This window comes from Protopterus annectens, chromosome 5.part0 (genome assembly GCF_019279795.1).
Source record: "Protopterus annectens isolate FY-2018-M chromosome 5.part0, PAN1.0, whole genome shotgun sequence".
NCBI classification, from domain to species: domain Eukaryota; kingdom Metazoa; phylum Chordata; order Ceratodontiformes; family Protopteridae; genus Protopterus; species Protopterus annectens.
The window spans coordinates 1872679883-1872698440 of record NC_056735.1 but is presented as its reverse complement, the minus strand read 5'-3'; the positions used below and the strand labels follow the sequence as shown (position 1 = coordinate 1872698440).

Sequence of the window (18558 nt, the reverse complement as noted above, 5' to 3'; positions counted from 1 at the left end):
TTTTTATCCTTTCATTTCATATTTTCAGAGTAATGTGGTGCTATTACTGAATCTGAACTCGGGTGCTGTTCATCGAATCTTGTTGTCTCAAGAAAGTCAAGAAGCCCCTAAAAAGTCTTCTTGGTGGGGAAACAAAGAAAGCCAGGTAAGAACCATCAGAGTAGCAAGTCACTGGGGAAGATACAGGTTTTCATGTAAATGTATGTTATTTTGTATTAAATGTTTTAGGAATACTACTCAGACATGAAGACAGCATGCCATCACTTAGTGTATAGTAATGTTACTTTTTGTTATACATTGTAAGGGGTCCAGCAATCCCCTAACCTCCAGTCTTCTGTGGGTACTACCCCAGTACAGAAGAAGTTAAGGAGATGGGTTTCTCCCCTTACAAAGTACAACAGAAGGTTATGTAACTAAATGCTCTGGTGCCAGGTTTCCTCTTTGTGTTTCACTTGACAAGGAATATTATTCTGTTTCCTGAAAAGTATAGTATTTTGTTTTATGTTAAGTGCTGCTAATACTTTTAACCTTTTGCTAATTATATCTGGGAGAGTTTCCACCATAGTTCCTTTTTATCGTGATTGATTTCAAAATAACTCTGCTACAGATGTGTTTGTTGTTGTTCACTTCTGTTTCCTTCTGTGAGAGTTTCTGCCATGATCACCATACTACAGATATATGTGATATCATTCCTTTCCATTGATTTGGCTTTACAGAAACACAAATGTAGTGTCCTAATTTTACATATTTTAAGTTTTTACAGACTGTGGTGGTGGTGCTGCGGTAGCATTGTCGCCTCACAGTAAGACGTTGTCCTGTTCGATTTTCAGCTAGAGCGTCTTCTGTGTAGAGACATGCGTGAATGGGTGTACCTTTGTTGAAGGTTGTGCATCAGGGCCGGCAGCTCGGCACGTAAAAATCTACTGCCAATCATTAGTGGACCGGAGTTCCGCTGTGGCAACCCCTAACCGGGAAAAGGCAAAAGATACAACAACTAAGATTGTTGTAGTTCTTCTTCATTTTCCCCAGATTGCAACACTCATGATAGATTCAGGATCACTTCCTGGCCAGTCATTAATGATTTGCAGGAATGATGCCCAGGGTTAGGAGTGATATGGAATGCTCTTAAGGACTGCTGCTAAGTGTCATTTGCTAGATAAATAGGAAATGCAATTGATTAATGCTGTTTTAGTGGTCTGTTTAACGGACCAGGAAATATACTAAAACATGCAAGCCTGTAATGCAACACTGCCCTTTGTTAAGGCAGAGGATTAGGAGAGTTTGAGTAAAGAAGCACCAACTACAAAAATACTGGTCAGATAATGTCATTGTCTCTCACTTCAAACTATCTAGTGGAAACAACCCACTCCATAGGCACTCTGATGACTCTATATTTCCCCCTGAGCAGTAATGAGACAAAGTCCAAAAGACCAAAGTGGTTATTTGTGTAGTGCATTATGCATATCCCATTCCCCTAAGACTGAGAATCATATATTCTTTATACAGCTCCTCCTTGAAGAGGCAATACAGTTGCAGCTTTGCTCTAATGTGGATTTTATTTACTATAAAGTAATTCAAAACAAAATATTTAACATTAGCTATTCTCCTGTCTTTTCATTCTTTTTTTTCTTCTTTCGCTATTACGAGTCTATCAGAATGATAGAAGAGATTAATAAAGTTCATGTTTCATATTTCAATATATTGTGTTTTCCTACAGTTTCACAAATTATTTAATAAATAAGTTTTATTTGCCGTAAGGGGGTTTCTGACCTTCTGTATGAGGAAATAAACCTAAACCTTTCCTTGTTAAGAGTAGTATTAGTTAACTGTGATTTAAAATAAATTCAGTTAATGCTTTGCAAAGGCTTTTGCATCTTCATGGAGTTTAAAACATTTTATACATGATAGTGTCCTGCTATGTACAAATTATAAATGGAGATTGTGATTTATCTGGCAGTATATATGCATTCTGCTTTCTTATAAAATCTAGAAGTATATGTACATATCATTGTTATTATTATTTTTTGTCACAGGTGTCAGTTTTTCAGCCATTATACAAAGAACTAAACAATCATCATACAGAGTCATCAGACTGCCTATGGAGTGGGTTGTTTCCACTAGATAGTATGAAGTGAGAGACAGTAACATATTATCTGACCAGTATCTTTCATAGTCATTCTCCGAACTATAGTCAGGTGATGTTCTTCGTGTTTCACTGTTGCAGTGTAAGCAACCGACGCAGGACCCAAGACTTTGGAATTCAGGCCAGCTGAGGGCAACCTTCCAGCAGATTACCCAAATGTAATGACTGCAACAGTGAATACACTCGAACATCTACATTTATGGTAAGTGTACACATCTGTTGATGTTGCAGAAGAGGTTTAGATCCCTAGACCAAGTATTTCTGATGCTATTTGTCTTGCTGATGCACTGTAAATCCCTCAGTAATGGGTCAGAGGATGCCTTGTATGCTAGTCATAGGTCACCTCTTAGCAGTCTGTAGGGTATCAGTTATAAAGACAGGGATTTGAGTCATCCGTGTAGGACATGTTGTTTAGGCCTTGTATCCTCTTAATAAGGTATCTTTGTGGGCATTCCAGTTGTTGCGTGTGTCTGGAAAGAAACATGCAAAAGGAGCATTATATTCAATGACTGGCCTAATGAGGGCTGAGTAAAGGGGGGGCAATGATATCCCTAGATCTAGACAGAATCCCTTTGTTTATAAGATGTGCAGTGTAGAAGGACTTTCTTACAGCAATTGACAAATGTTGGTCAAACGTTAGGGCACTCTCCACATAAGTTCCCAAATCCTGAACAACTGGTCAACCCTTAGAGGCATATGTCAATGTGGTAGTTCCTAGTTAATATTGGACCAAGAGTAGGGAAGATGAAAGTATATTTTGTAACTCTGGAAACACTGGAGGAAGATGTTTATAAAAGTGCTAACATTCATTTTAGGTCATTGAATGCTCAATTTGCCTTGAAGTGCTGTTACACATTGACAGGAGCTTTTTTCTTTTGTCAAGTCTATCAAAGTCCAGGCAGTAATTGCAAAATTAGCTGAACATTTTCTGTAGTACCCATGTAGTCCATGAAAAGCCTTCATCTATCTTTTAGTGGAGGATATGGGCCAGTATTTTGTTAATAATGTTTATTTATTTATTTATTGAAGTCTTTTCTGCTGTTTTCCCTTAAGTTACACAAAAAACTTTGCTTCCACCATGTTCAGCTTACTTTTCTTAGCATTTACAGTAATGCCTGCCTGTTGTGTAGATTCTAATGCACCTTGTACTTTGGGTAAGTGAGGCTTCCAGTCCTTTGAATAGATAACCCTGTCATCCAGTTTTCCAAATGCATACCATACCAAGAGTGAGGCGTTAATGTTTTATACATGTGTCCCTGAAAGGCATCTGCGGTTCTACATAAATAATATAGTAACACTGCATACTGGAATGTACATTCAGGAGTTACAAAGCCTGCTTTTTTTTCTGTAGCAGAGGGAAAAAGTGGAATCTGCCAATGCCCTTTTGACAAGTCTGTTGCTGTCAAGCATCTGTCCTTTTCTAGGTTTTCTATTAATTTCTGAGCATAGAATAGCTATGAAACTTTGAAGTGATGTTCATTTTCTTAAAGCCATTAGAGAATGTGATACTTCCATCAGGGATAAGAACTGACACTATTCCTCTGCTCTATTCAGTCTGTGACTGTTCTGTCACTCCTACCTTGAGCATCTTTTGATCTTCTTTGCTTACTGACTGCTTCTGTGACTCTCGTATTCTCTAAAGTCTTTGTTTAGCCATCATTCTAGTTGTTGATTTTGTGTTATGTTCTATCAGTGAATTCATGTCAATCAGTTGACAGCTATTTGAGTGAGTGACGATTGATCAAAAAAGGGTGAAACAAATTTCAGCGAACCTCAGAGGACAGTTATTTTTGTAAGGTAGCAATTTCCCCTGCACATCACCCTTGTGGGGGTCACCTCCATTCTGTTCAAACTTAAATATACCTACTCCTAGGTCACACAACAGTGGAGAAAAAAGAAAACTCCACTTGATGGTAAATGATTTACACAAATTTCTTTAGTAGACTGAAACTTGCTCAGAATGTGATTAAATGATCAGCGTAGTTCTCCTAGGCATATCAGAGAACTGTCCTTTATTTCTTAATAAACATTCTCTTATTTCCTGTTTTGTACTTTTGGCAAGGATTCGACAGAGAGATTAAATGATCTGGTCTTTAATTTATCTAGACGTGCCCTTACGGCATCTGATACAGCTCTGCTTAATAAGGGATTGACTTACTTACCGGCTCAGGTCAGTAATGTTAGCAAACTTTTAGTGGATTTAAGACTGTTTTCACGTTCTATTGCTCTGAAAACCAGCTTTAATAAAGCTAAACATCCTGAGAAATTGAACGCTAATGATACTCAGTTCAAAAGAAAAAGTACATTTACGCCTACGCTACCTCCTGCTATTGACTGTTTTCTAAAAGCGTGCGAGAATGATGTTTATAGCTCTTCTAATGATTTTGCAAAGAAAGACTTGTATTACAATGTTTCACATGCAGAATGAGACACCATTTATTCTTTACAAAGAGATATGAATGTGATTGTGAAACCAGCTGATAAAGGGGGAGGGATTGTCTTGCTGGATTATGATATGTATCATACTAGTATGATGAATATGCTAAAAGATGAAGCCACATACACTAAAATTGAACATTCTGACTTAAATAGAATTATATATGAAGTTCATCAAGAGCTTTATGATTTTCTGATGTGTCGCCAAATTAATCATGATTTATACTCTTACTTTTTAGTTGAGCAACCTTACATAAAAGGGTTACCCAAGGTCCATAAGAATATGATACCACCTCCTTTACGCCCCATTGTTATAAGTAATGGTTGGATCACTGAAACTATGTCCGTGTTTATTGAAAAGAAACTTAGACCTATAGTTAATAACATTCCATCCATTCTTAAGGACTCATATCAGTTATTAGAAATTCTAACACACTTTGATGGAGGTCTCCCTGGAGATTGTTTATTAATTACCATGGACATGAAAAGTCTTTTTACTTCTATCCCGAACAACTATGGATGTGAAGCAATTAGACATCTTATTAATGATAGTGGATCCTTTAATAATGATGACCAAATTCTTCTTAATGCTGTTTTACAGCTTGTACTTAATAATAATGTCTTTCTTTATGGTAAGGAACTTTTTTTACAACAGTGGGGAGTGGCCATGGGCACTCCTTATAAACACTTATGCGAACCTTGTTGTTCACTATTGGGAAAACACATACCTTTTTAACAACCCCCTTTTTAAAAAAATGTTACTCTATAAGCATTTTGTAGACGATGTCCTTATCTTCTGGAAGGGGTCCATAGAAGAATTCAAACTCTTTGTTATATATTTAGAATCTACTACCTCCTTTTTTAGATTTACGATGGAGTATTCTGACACTAAGATAGACTTTCTAGACGTTACGATTACAAAAGATGCATTGGGTCTCCTACATACTTCTGTATACAGGAAACCGTGTTGGAAAAACACGCTTTTAGAGTTTAACAGCATGCACCCGAGACATGTCTTCAGAAATATTATATAAAAAGTTAGTTTATGAGGGTGCAGAAAATATGTAGAGACCCCGAAGATTTGTCTACACAACTAATGGACTTAGAACATTTATTTATAAACAGAGGTTATGATCAATCATTAATTGATTCTGTTAAACAGTCCGTAAAGATAACTGAGACACCATATGAAGGCACTATGCGACGACATATGTCACATTATAATGGAAAACTTAATAAATATGAAATAACTTTTCAGACTAGGTATACTAGCAATAATAAATACATTATTAATATTATTAAAAAGAATTGGCATATTTTACAAACTGACACAGACATTAAAAAATGTATAGGAGAAAGACCTGTGTTTGTGTATAAAAATAGCAAGAATTTGAAAAGGCTATTATGCATTGAGAAGTTTAGGGAAGTTGATTCACCAGTTATCCCTAGGTCTCTAGTTCATATAACAAGAACTTATCCATGCAATGCTTGCAATATGTGTCCATATATCTCTAAGGAACAAGAGTTCAAACATCCTTTTATGAACCTCTATTTTAGACCTAGATTTAAAGGTACCTGTAATAGCTCTAACTTGATATATCTCGCAGACTGTTGTCATTGCAATGTGTTTTATATAGGCATGACAACAAGAATGCTAAAAGAGAATTTATAATCATTTACACGACATAAAAAAGAATGATGTGAAGAATGCATTATTTAAACATATAAAGGACAATGTTGGACACACTTTTAGGTTTAGGATACTACAGGTCACCAAATCCAATATACGTAAAGGTGATATATTCAATGAATTGGAAAATGTAGAACTATCTTGGATACTACGCTTTAAAGCACAACACCCACCTGGCATCAATCAATACATTAGTATAAGATCTACACTTAAGAAACGTAGTTTGAAATAAATACCTAATATATATTTTTAATATATGGGATTTTATAGTGTCCCCTGATTTATAATCTGTAGGTATTGCACAATGTGATATATACATATGCTTTAGATAAGAATTTTTAACTCATATTTCTTATTTAATATTTTATATACATTATATTTTTATATTGTATATTTTATGACATGATATATTTCATGACCTCATTTTTTGACATTGTACATAATGTTTTGATAGTGAGTTAATACTTTACAGAATGGTTCTTCTGAAATGTATATCATTTAAATGTTTAATCTATCAACTGATATATTAGCTATTGTTACTTCAACATTTTATTAGCTTATCAAGTTTATTTTATATTAGTGATAGAGCTAATATTTTAACCTTTATTTTTTCATTACTTATATTTCTTATTGTTTTTTATACATGTGGATTCACATTTTTTATTATATATGAAAATGGTCTCATTCCTTAGTGTCATCTAATATAGAAGCCTATATATATTCAGTATACTATAAACTATTATAATAATGAATTTATTGTTCTTATATTTGATTCAGATATAGACACATATATATTTTGCTTCACTTTTTGAGACTTGCTTCAAAAAGATTCTTATGGTATTTTTTTGGATTTATATATTGTTTTTGGTAGCTAAAAGCATACATTTTGATTTATTGGTTTAAATGAATATTTATATTATATATATTCTTTTAACATTTTTTATTATATACCATATATTTATGCTTTCTGCAATTTTAAATAAACTGCATAGGTTTATTTATTTATATACTTTTGCAAGTCCTTTATACATATTTTTACACATTGATTCTGATTTAATTCGATTTATATATTATAACAGGATCAAGTAAATAATTCCTTGCTGAACACGCAGTTTATGCTCATGGAGCTATACACCTTTTAGCTGTCTTTAGCCATTTTAATTGAATTATTGATTTATTTAGTTAATTGACACTTGTTAAGCTTGATGTCTTTTGTATAAAAGAAGTGCTTTTTCAATGTAAAAATTGATCTGAAGAAGCGTACTGGGTCTGGTATGCGAAAGCGCTTATCCATCTTGTTCTGTTCTAATAAAGGAAGATTTTACAGCATCGTGGTGGTCTTCTATCTGGTGTTTTTATCTATCTTTGTTTATAAGATGTGCAGTGTAGAAGGACTTTTTTACAGCAATTGACAAATGTTGGTCAAACGTTAGGGCACTCTCCACATAAGTTCCCAAATCCTGAACAACTGGTCAACCCTTACAGGCATATGTCAACGTGGTAGTTCCTAGTTAATATTGGACCAAGAGTAGGGAAGATGAAAGTATATTTTGTAACTCTGGAAACACTGGAGGAAGATGTTTATAAAAGTGCTAACATTCATTTTAGGTCATTGAATGCTCAATTTGCCTTGAAGTGCTGTTACACATTGACAGGAGCTTTTTCCTTTTGTCAAGTCTATCAAAGTCCAGGCAGTAATTGCAAAATTAGCTGAACATTTTCTGTAGTACCCATGTAGTCCATGAAAAGCCTTCATCTGTCTTTTAGTGGAGGGTATGGGCCAGTATTTTGTTAATAATGTTTATTTATTTATTGAAGTCTTTTCTGCTGTTTTCCCTTAAGTTACACAAAAAACTTTGCTTCCACCATGTTCAGCTTACTTTTCTTAGCATTTACAGTAATGCCTGCCTGTTGTGTAGATTCCAATGCACCTTGTACTTTGGGTAAGTGAGGCTTCCAGTCCTTTGAATAGATAACCCTGTCATCCAGTTTTCCAAATGCATACCATACCAAGAGTGAGGCGTTAATGTTTTATACATGTGTCCCTGAAAGGCATCTGCGGTTCTACATAAATAATATAGTAACACTGCATACTGGAATGTACATTCAGGAGTTACAAAGCCTGCTTTTTTTTTCTGTAGCAGAGGGAAAAAGTGGAATCTGCCAATGCCCTTTTGACAAGTCTGTTGCTGTCAAGCATCTGTCCTTTTCTAGGTTTTCTATTAATTTCTGAGCGTAGAATAGCTATGAAACTTTGAAGTGATGTTCATTTTCTTAAAGCCATTAGAGAATTTGATACTTCCATCAGGGATAAGAACTGACACTATTCCTCTGCTCTATTCAGTCTGTGACTGTTCTATCACTCCTACCTTGAGCATCTTTTGATCTTCTTTGCTTACTGACTGCTTCTGTGACTCTCGTATTCTCTAAAGTCTTTGTTTAGCCATCATTCTAGGTGTTGATTCTGTGTTATGTTCTATCAGTGAATTCATGTCAATCAGTTGACAGCTATTTGAGTGAGTGACGATTGATCAAAAAAGGGTGAAACAAATTTCAGCGAACCTCAGAGGACAGTTATTTTTGTAAGGTAGCAATTTCCCCTGCACATCACCCTTGTGGGGGTCACCTCCATTCTGTTCAAACTTAAATATACCTACTCCTAGGTCACACAACAGTGGAGAAAAAAGAAAACTCCACTTGATGGTAAATGATTTACACAAATTTCTTTAGTAGACTGAAACTTGCTCAGAATGTGATTAAATGATCAGCGTAGTTCTCCTAGGCATATCAGAGAACTGTCCTTTATTTCTTAATAAACATTCTCTTATTTACTGCTTTTGTACTTTTGGCAAGGATTCTTCTAACTGGACATCAGGTAGAGATTCTCTGATCTCCTCTATGTTAACTTCAGATCTTTCTATTTTCTTCCATGGTTTCAACACATTAACATGATAACTCTGCTCTATCCTCTTTCCTGGCTGCTTAACCTTATAGTTCATTGCATTGGGTCTATATTATCTCATCGAGGAGGCATTACAGCAAATGCCTCTTCATCGACCTTTAAAGAGTGATGCAGCAGTTACGCAAACGGCCAAATCAAGACAAAAATCACTTGGCCATCAGCGTGAATTTGCCTCTTTCCTCACTGTAGTTTGTTCTCAGAGTTGGTATATTTAGTGAGTGAGGTGTGGGGGCAAAGCCACCCACTTTGAGGTATTCTTAGTGATGTTTTGTTTCTGGCCAGATCAGCGATTTTTTTCCCTAGGAAAAAAAATCGCTGATTCGGAAGTTCACATAATTGGCAGTTTGCACTTTAGGGGTCAATGAAGAGGCATTTGCTGTAATGCCTCTTTGATTAGATAATATAGACCCCATTGCATTTATTATTTTAAACACCTCAAATGGTACTTGCCATTTATCCACAAAAAATTGTTCTCCATGGAGGCCAGTAATACTGATATACCTGACCTTCTGGGTTAAGTTATCTAAGTTGGGTTTTATTCTTAAAACCGCATTGTTACAACTCCTAGGCTTTCTGCGTGTGCTGTTTTACTGTTAATATAACTCACTTTAGTCTGTGCTGCAAACTAAGAATGCTGTATCTAGCAGTACACTCTGGGATACTTGCCATACAGATGTTTAAATGGGGCTAACCTATTTAAAGCATATGGCAACTCTGTTATCACAAACAGTTAGTAGGGTAAAACTGATCCCAGTGTTTGCCAGTTGTGACGGTAACTTTTCTTTTGCATGGATTTCAGTGTTTTATTACAGCTCTGTACTGATCCACCAGTCTGTGGGTAGTAGACTGATGTCTTCAACTGTTTGATTTTAAAGCACTGGTATAATGGATACAGTGCCATTGACATAAATGGAGTGCCTTAATCAGTATGTATCTCTTTAGGGATACCCACTTTGGACAATACCAGTACCAGTTCTATGGCAATAGCCTAAGCATTGGCTTTGCATAATGGTACTACTTCTGGAAGTCTTACAAAATAGTCCATTATTACAGGTGTACTGTTACCCATTTGTACAGTTTACTGGTAGCCCCACTATGTCCACAGCCATGCAGTCAGATGGCATCTGACTAATGGACATTAGTATAAATGGACTTTTAAATCAAGGCTGGAGCTCAGTTTTCTGACATTCGTTATAGCTGTCTGGTAAAATTTGGCTATTAATAAGGTCTTTCCTGGCTAACCTCTTAACACATGTCTATGGACTGGCTTCATAACTACTTTCCTATAATATTTTGTCAGTATCAATTGATATAGGAATTTCTTCCTTGTCTTTACCTACTGTATATAAAAGGTAGTCTTTTAATTCAAGCAAGACTTGCTGGTCTAGGGGTATGACTCTCTCACGTGGTATGAGAAGCCCTGGATTCAAATCCTGAACTTGTCTACATTTAGCCCTTATTTCTGGATTAGGCTGCTGTTACTTGTCAAGCAGTCCTTGCAGTCTTTCAAATCAATCTGGTTAACTAGACGAGAAATTGCAAATTTTCACCAGGGATAAATGGAGAAGGTGTGTTTAATGGGGGAAACTGTTAGTATCTTGCCAGAACTGGGTGATGCAGCTGAGCTTTTTGATAGACTCCTTTGGCCATAACTTACTAAGACTCATCCGGACTCATGCCTTTGAAACAATCAACAAAAGCCTTTTACTATAAATGCTGCAGAAAGTAAATTTTGGTGAAAACATCATACATTGGTTCAAAAACTATCTGCAGTATATGATGTATCAAGTCCTCTCTAATAACTTACTATCACATGTGAGATGCACTCAGCGCTGGAGTTTCTCAAGGCTCTGTTGTCTGTCTTTTCTTATTCATACTATTTATTAATGATATCACACCTTGACCTTGCCAACCATAACATAATTGTATATGTAGACGATATTCTGCTACTCCAGGCAAGCAAAACCCGTCAATGCTTGTAAGATACAATACAATCTAAATTCAAAGACCTGTGTAAGTGGCTCCACTCTAAACTAATAATTAACAGTAGTAAGACAAATTTCATGACGTTATATAGAGCAAGGAAACTTTTTATCACTACCTTCTATAGCCGTAAAAGACTATAAAGGGAGCACAATACCAAATGTAACACAAGAAAAACATTTTGGTGTTACTCTTGTCGCATTGTTAATACTGTCTGAATAAATATTGAAGTTTACCAGGAAAGTGCTAGCTCAGCTAAGAGTATGGTATAGACTTTCATACCTTCTCTCTCTCCTGGAACATGTATGGCCATAGCCATAACATCTTTATCCTCTAGACTACACCCTAGCTCTGATAGCCCTGCACTCATCTCATAAAATAAAAGAAAATACATAACATTTTCCCTCCTTGCTGATCTGAGCTGTCACCACTGCATATTATTTGAAAAAGTACTCTGGTTTCTTATTAATAACAGATCCACTTATCTATTAAGTAATTTGATATTTAAAATCTTAGCATAAGGTTATTGCCCTCCCTTTAAAACAATACTTCAAATCAGGGAAAAAAGCTCCTCCCTTAGAAACAGCCAAGAAAGCACAATCACACAACTGAGGTCTAGAGTTAAACGTACTGCTGATGAAAAGTCATTCTCAGAAATTGGACTTGCCATATGGAATAATACCTATGAAAATAAAAAGCCCTGAAAGTCAGGGATTATTAAAAAAAAAAAAAAAAAGCGAGCAATATCTGTAGAAAGAGCCTACGTTTATTTACTTGCTTTTGTGACACTGGTCGCATTGCAGCTTATTGCAACAGGTGCTCACTAGTATATTCCGTATGTATATTGTGTAAGTAAAAACACTGGGCATATGCAAATGCACTACCATCTGTATACTACTGTAATCTTTTTATATCCTTTTCTGGGCCTATGTAAATGCTATGCTATGGTACTTGTTAATGTGTTGTTCCAAGTTGTTGTCTCTTTTAATATAGTTTGCTTATTTTTACTGTACCTTTTGAACCCTGGTTGTGACTGAAAAGAGCCAACATTCCAGCTTACCTTTTTATCAAACTATAAAATAAAAAGTAAGAACAGCACTAGAAGAAGTAAGAACAGCACTAAGGAAATGAATTAAGTGAAAGCAGCAGGCCCAGATGAGGTCACAGCAGATGTGATCAAGATGTTGGGTGAGATGTGGGAGAAATGGTTCTTTAGAGTACTCACAGTAGTATGGAGAGAGAGCCATATCCCAGATGAATGTAGAGTAAGCATACTAGTGCCAGTGTACAAGAACAAAGGGGACATTCACAACTTTGGGCAGTACCTTTTTTCTAACCCTTCATTTAATACTTCCAAATAGGCTCTTTTTTCACTTTTACCCAGTCCCTTATAACACCCATAACTTAGTCCATGCAGCCTTGGTGCTGAATCCTTTCTTCCCTCTTCTACAGTTTCTTTATATTCTTCCATTCTAATTTTCTCTTCTGACTTCTTCTTAACCTTATCAGATATCTTTTTTACATTGTACGTCTCCCCTTTTACTCCATCATTTTTATTCATTTTCTTTTAATTTTTCAACCAACTTCATAATATCTTCTTTATTTTTTGTATTATCCTCCTCATGTAATACTGCATCCATCATTTCTTCCTTTTCTTAACTTCTTTCCTTAAAAAAGGTAAAGCCTGTTATTTCTTTTTTTTTAATACAAAAAGTCTAGACAATGACACTGCGGTGGTGGTGCTGCGGTAGCGTTGTCGCCTCACAGTTAGACGTTGCCTGTCCGATTCTCAGAGCTTCTTTTGTGTGGCGACATGTGTGAATGGGCGTTCCTTAGTTGAAGGTTGTGCGTTACGCCCGGCAAGCCAGCACGTAAAAATCTACTGCCAATCATTAGCGGACCGGAGTTCCGCTGTGGTGACCCCTAACTGGGAAAAGCCGAAAGACACAAACAAACAAACAAACAAAAAGTCTAGACAACATTGCCCTTTTCTGTTTACTACTCTTTACTCATTTTCTGTTTCTCATCCAATCCTGCCTTCTCTTTTCTTAATTTCTTTCCATAAAAAAGTGAAACCTCTTTCTTTCTTTCTATTACAAAAACATCTGTACATCATCCACTTTAGTTTCACTTTATTCCTGTCATACATTCAATTCCATTCCTATTTCTCTTATTCTGTCACTTCCTTCTTCTATCACTTTATTACACTCTTTCATAACTTTTTCACCTTCCATTTATTTCTTTTTACATTCTTTTTACCCATTCAGGAACACTATGTTGTACCCTTCTTTAAACACTACCCACTAGTATGTCCAGCTCTTATAATACATTTTCATTGTCATATGCTCTCGCCATAACCGTCTACATTCTTCCTTCTTTTCCTTATCAGTTAATTGTTTTATTCCCTTTCCTTTCTTTAATATTTGTTCATCATCTCCTATTCTAACCCTTATTGTTCTTTGATCCATAAATTCTGCCACTTCTACTCCACCTATAGCGTTCATCGTGTCCTTTGAATACAATGCATGACATGATCTATTACAGTTTTAAAAAAAATCCTTCTATATGTCCAGTTCCTATTTTCTTAATTCAGCCATGCTTGCTTTATCACTTCTTTCATTATCTTCACATATTGCGTTATTTTTCCTTTTTATTTTCTTAACTTATAGTTACAGTCTCCTACCATAAGTGATGACATATTCTGTTATGCACTTTTATTTCTTTAAACATCTTCCTTTTCTCAGCAAAACCCTGATCTTTGTCCTTGTAAATTAACATTTCATGCTAACTCTTATCTAGTATCACTTTCCTTTTTTTGCATTTCTCTTTCCTCCAATTTTTTATTTTCTCTTTCTCCTTCTAACCCTTCCTCCAGTGCATTTTTCATCTTCCTGTTCTTCCCTGTCTCCAACTCAGGCTCCTTACCTTCTTCACTTTCCACTGCTGCATATTTATTTTCCACTTGTACTTCCAAATACAACGACCACCACCAGTACTGTTAGCCAACAGGGTATTGGTGAAAACTGAGCTACTGTTGGCTGAAGGAGAAGGATAAGAAGAGGGGGAAGGCATGCCCAAAGGCAGGAAGAGAGGAAGAAGGTTAGCAGTGTGGTAGTGAGGGTAAGAGCTTTGAATGTTGGCAGTATGACTGGTATAGGGAGAGAGCAAGCTGATATGATGGAGAGAAGGAAGGTTGATATGTTGTGCGTGCAAGAGACCAGATGGAAGGGAAGTAAGGCCAGGTGTATCGGAGGCAAGTTCAAATTGCTCTATCAAGGTGTGGATGGGAAGAGAAATGGGGTAGGGGTTATCCTGAAGGAACAGTATGCCAAGAGCGTTTTGGAGGTGAAAAGAATTTCAGACAGAGTGATGGTGTGATAATGAATGTTGTTAGTGAATATACTCCGCAAGTTGTGCGATGGATGAGAAAGAAAAATGTTGGAGTGAGTTGGATGAAGTTGTGGTGAGTGTACCCAAGGGTGAGAGAGTGGTGATTGGAGAGGATTTCATTGGGTATGCTGGTGAAGGGAACAGAGGGGATGAGAAGTACTGGGTAGGTATGGTGTTAAGGAGAGGAATGCAGGTGGTCAGATGGTAGTGGATTTTGTGATAAGGATGGACATGGCTGTGGTGAATACTTATTTTAAGAAGAGGGAGAAGCATAGGATGACATACAAGAGTGGAGGAAGATGCACACAGGTGAATTATATCCTATATAGGAGGGTCAGCTTGAAGGAGATTGGAGACTGTAAAGTGGTTTCAGGGGAAAGTGTAATTAGGCAGCATAGTATGGTGGTCTGCAGGATGACATTGGTGATCAAGAAGAGGAGGAAGAGTGTGAGGGCAGTGCCAAGGATTAAACGGTGGAAGTTGAAAAAGGGTGAATATGAGGTGGAGTTTAGGGAAGAGTTAAGAGAGGCACTGGTGGGCAGCGAAATGATTTACACAAATTTCTTTGGTAGACTGACACTTGCTCAGAATGTGAAAAGAATAGCTGGGTAACTACTGCAGAGCTAGAAAGGTGCTTAGTGTGGCATCTGAACAGAGGAAGGGAGGACAAGGAGATCTGGTGGTGAAATGAGGAAGTACAGGAGAGTGTACAGAGAAAGAGGGTGGCGAAGACGAAGAAGTGGGATTGTCGGAGAGATGAAGAAAGTAGACAGAAATATAGGGACATGAGGCATATGATGAAAAGAGAGAGGTGGCAAAGGCTAAGGATAAGACATATGGAGAGTTATGTGAAAGGTTGGACACTAAGGAGGGAGAAAAGGACCTGTACCGATTGGCTAGACAGAGGGACTAAGATGGGAAAGATGTGCAGTAGGTAAGGGTGATAAAGGATAATGAGAGAGACATACTTACAAGAGAGGAGAGTGTGTTGAGCAGATGGAAGGAATACTTTGAGGGACTGATGAATGTAGAGAATGAGAGAGAAAGAAGGTTGGATGATGTGGGGATAATGAATCAGGAAGTGCAACAGATTAGCAAGGAGGAAGTAAGGACAGCTATGAAGAGGATGAAGAATGGAAAGGCGGTTGGTCCAGATGACTTACCTGTGGAAGCATGGAGGTGTTTAGGAGAGATGGCAGTGGAGTTTTTAACCAGATTGTTTAGTGAAATCCTGGAAAGTGAGAGGATGCCTGAGTAGTGGAGAAGCGTTTTGGTACAGATTTTTAAGAGTAAGGGTGATGTGCAGAGCTGTAGTAACTACAGAAGGATAACATTGATCAGTCAGAGCATGAATTTATGGGAAAGAGTAATGCAAGCTAGGTTAAAAGGGGAGATATTGAGCAGCAGTATGGTTTCATGCTGGGAAAGAGCACTACAGATGCAATGTTTGCTCTGAGAGTGTTGATGGAGAAGTATAGAAAAGGTCATTGTGTCTTTGTGGATTTAGAGAAAGTATATGATAGGGTGCCTAGAGAGGAGTTGTGGTATTGTATGAGGAAATCGGGAGTAGCAGAGAAGTATGTAAGAGTATTACAGGATATGTATGAGGGTAGTGCGACAGTGGTGAGATCTGCGGTAGGAGTGATGGATACATTTAAGGTGGAGGTGGGATTACATCAAGGATCAGCTCTGAGCCCTTTTTTATTTGCAATGGTGATGGACAGGTTGACAGATGAGATCAGCCAGGAGTCCCCATGGACTCTGATGTTTGTGGATGACGTGATCTGTAGTGAGAGTAAGAAACAGGTTGAGGAGATGCTGGAAAGGTGGAGATGTGCTCTAGAGAGGAGAGGAATGAAGGTAAGCAGGACTAAGACAGAAATATGTGTGTGAATGAGAGGGAGGATAGAGGAATGGTGAGGATGCAGGGAGTAGAATTGGCGAAGGTGGATGAGTTTAAATACTTTGGATCAGCAGTTCAGAGTAATGGTGAGTGTGGAAGAGAGGTGAAGAAGAGAGTAAAGGCAGGATGGAGTGGGTGTAGAAGAGTGTCAGGAGTGATTTGTGACAGACAGGTACCAGTAAGAGTGAAAGGGAAGGTCTACAGTAGGGTAGTGAGACCAGCTGTGTTATATGGGTTGGAGACACTGGCATTGCCAAAAAGGCAGGAGTCAGAGCTGGAGGTGGCAGAGTTAAAGATGTAAATATTTGCAATGGGTGTGACAAGGATGGACAGGATTAGGAATCAGTATGTTAGAGGGTCAGCTCAGGCTGGACGGTTTGGAGACAAAGCCAGAGAGGTGAGATTGCATTGGTGTGGACATGTGATGAAGAGGGATGCTGGGTATATTGAGAAAAGGATGCTAAGGATGGAGCTGCCAGGTAAGAGGAAAAGAGGAAGGCCTAAGGTAAGGTTTATGGATGTGGTGCGAGGGGACATACAGGTGGCTGGTGTGACAGAGCAAGATGCAGAGGACAGGAAGAAATTGAAATAGATGATCTAATGTGGTGACTCCTAACAGGAACAGCCAAAAGAAGAAGAATACTTCCTAGATTTGCACCAGCATATCCACACCTTCTTCTTGCATATTTTTTCCTGAATTTTGTTGCTTAATTGTCTCCCCATATAATTTTCTCCCCACTTATATTTTCAGTACTATTTTTAACTATTTGTCCTTCTTCTCAAATATTTTCCTCTTCATTTATCATTTGTTTTTGTTATAAAGGCCAGTCAAACCCAAAATGCCCAAACTGCTTACAATTCCTACACATTATCTTATAATTCCTTATAACCCATCTCCCCACTTTGTTGACATCTATTTTACTGAATTTGTGATCCAAATGTGTTGTATCTCTACACTAAAAACAAGCTTTAGGTTGTCCCAAGTGTCTAACACTGCTCCCTTTCCCCATTTAACATTATTACATTTGACACATATTTTCCCTCATGCAGTTTCATTGTCATCCATACCATCTACTCCCGTCCAAACATTCCTTTGGGCATACATTTTTTAAACATAGGCTCATAGGTGTGTACTAGGCTAATGGCCCTGGAGCCTTTTCAAGCCTAGCCCACAGAATTGCCCTGGCATCATGCTACCCAACGTTAGTTCCCAGTGCCTCTATCAAGTCGCGCCACTAGAGTGATCCCTGGGGTGGACTTTCTATTTCCCATTCACTCATTAAGATTTCTCTTGAAGAGGGACAGTGAGGTGCTCTGCTTGACATGTATGGGAAGTCTATTCCAGAGCATGGGCAGTCTCTGGGTGAGGAAGCTGTCCCTCCAGCATGTTCTGTTGACTGTGGTAATGAGGTTGAGGACTCTGGAGCATGTGGTGTGGAGGGATTGGGATTTCTTTAGCTGTAGCATTTCTAACAGAGCTAGGTCAGACATGGCTTTGTAAGTCAAGCAGAGATGACTTCTAAGTAGGCGATATGAGACAGAGAATAGCTGGAGTCCTTTGAGTCTGTCCATGTAGGACATGTGTTTAATGCCTAGGATCCTCTTCGTAATGTACTTTTATGGTTTCTCCAGCTGTTGCAGGTGTCTAGTGAGGTACATGCAAAATGGGGCATTATACTCAATGACTGGTCTAATGAGGGAAGAGTAGAGGGAGATGATGACCTCTTTCTTCCTGAATGCAAAACCCTTGGTAATGAGATGTGCCCCATAGAAGGACTTTCTAACCATAGTGGCAATGTGGTGGTTGAAGGAGAGGTTGCTGTCAACCTGCATCCCCAGGTCTCTTATAACGCCTTCAGTGTTCAGTGGGCTCCCATCAAGGTGGTAGTTAGTGGGAACTGAGTTTTTACCAAAGGGGATGACGACGCATTTTTTTGGTGTTGAGCTTAAGGCCATGGTTTCGACACCAGTCATTGGTCTCAGTGAAGCCTTTCTGTATGATGTCTGGATCTCTTGGGGAATTAGTAATGGCTCCCAGCTTGCAGTCGTGT

At 37.7% G+C, this 18558-nt stretch overlaps 1 protein-coding gene across 1 annotated transcript in view; it reads left to right on the top strand.

The window, feature by feature from the left end:
• VWA8 (von Willebrand factor A domain containing 8) overlaps positions 1 to 18558 on the top strand; it is a 3458065-nt gene that overhangs the window by 1919180 nt on the left and 1520327 nt on the right. Inside the window, exon 30 of the mRNA XM_044071701.1 lies at positions 29 to 145. Coding sequence (XP_043927636.1) covers positions 29 to 145 — 117 coding nt within the window. The remainder of the gene's footprint in view (positions 1 to 28; positions 146 to 18558) is intronic.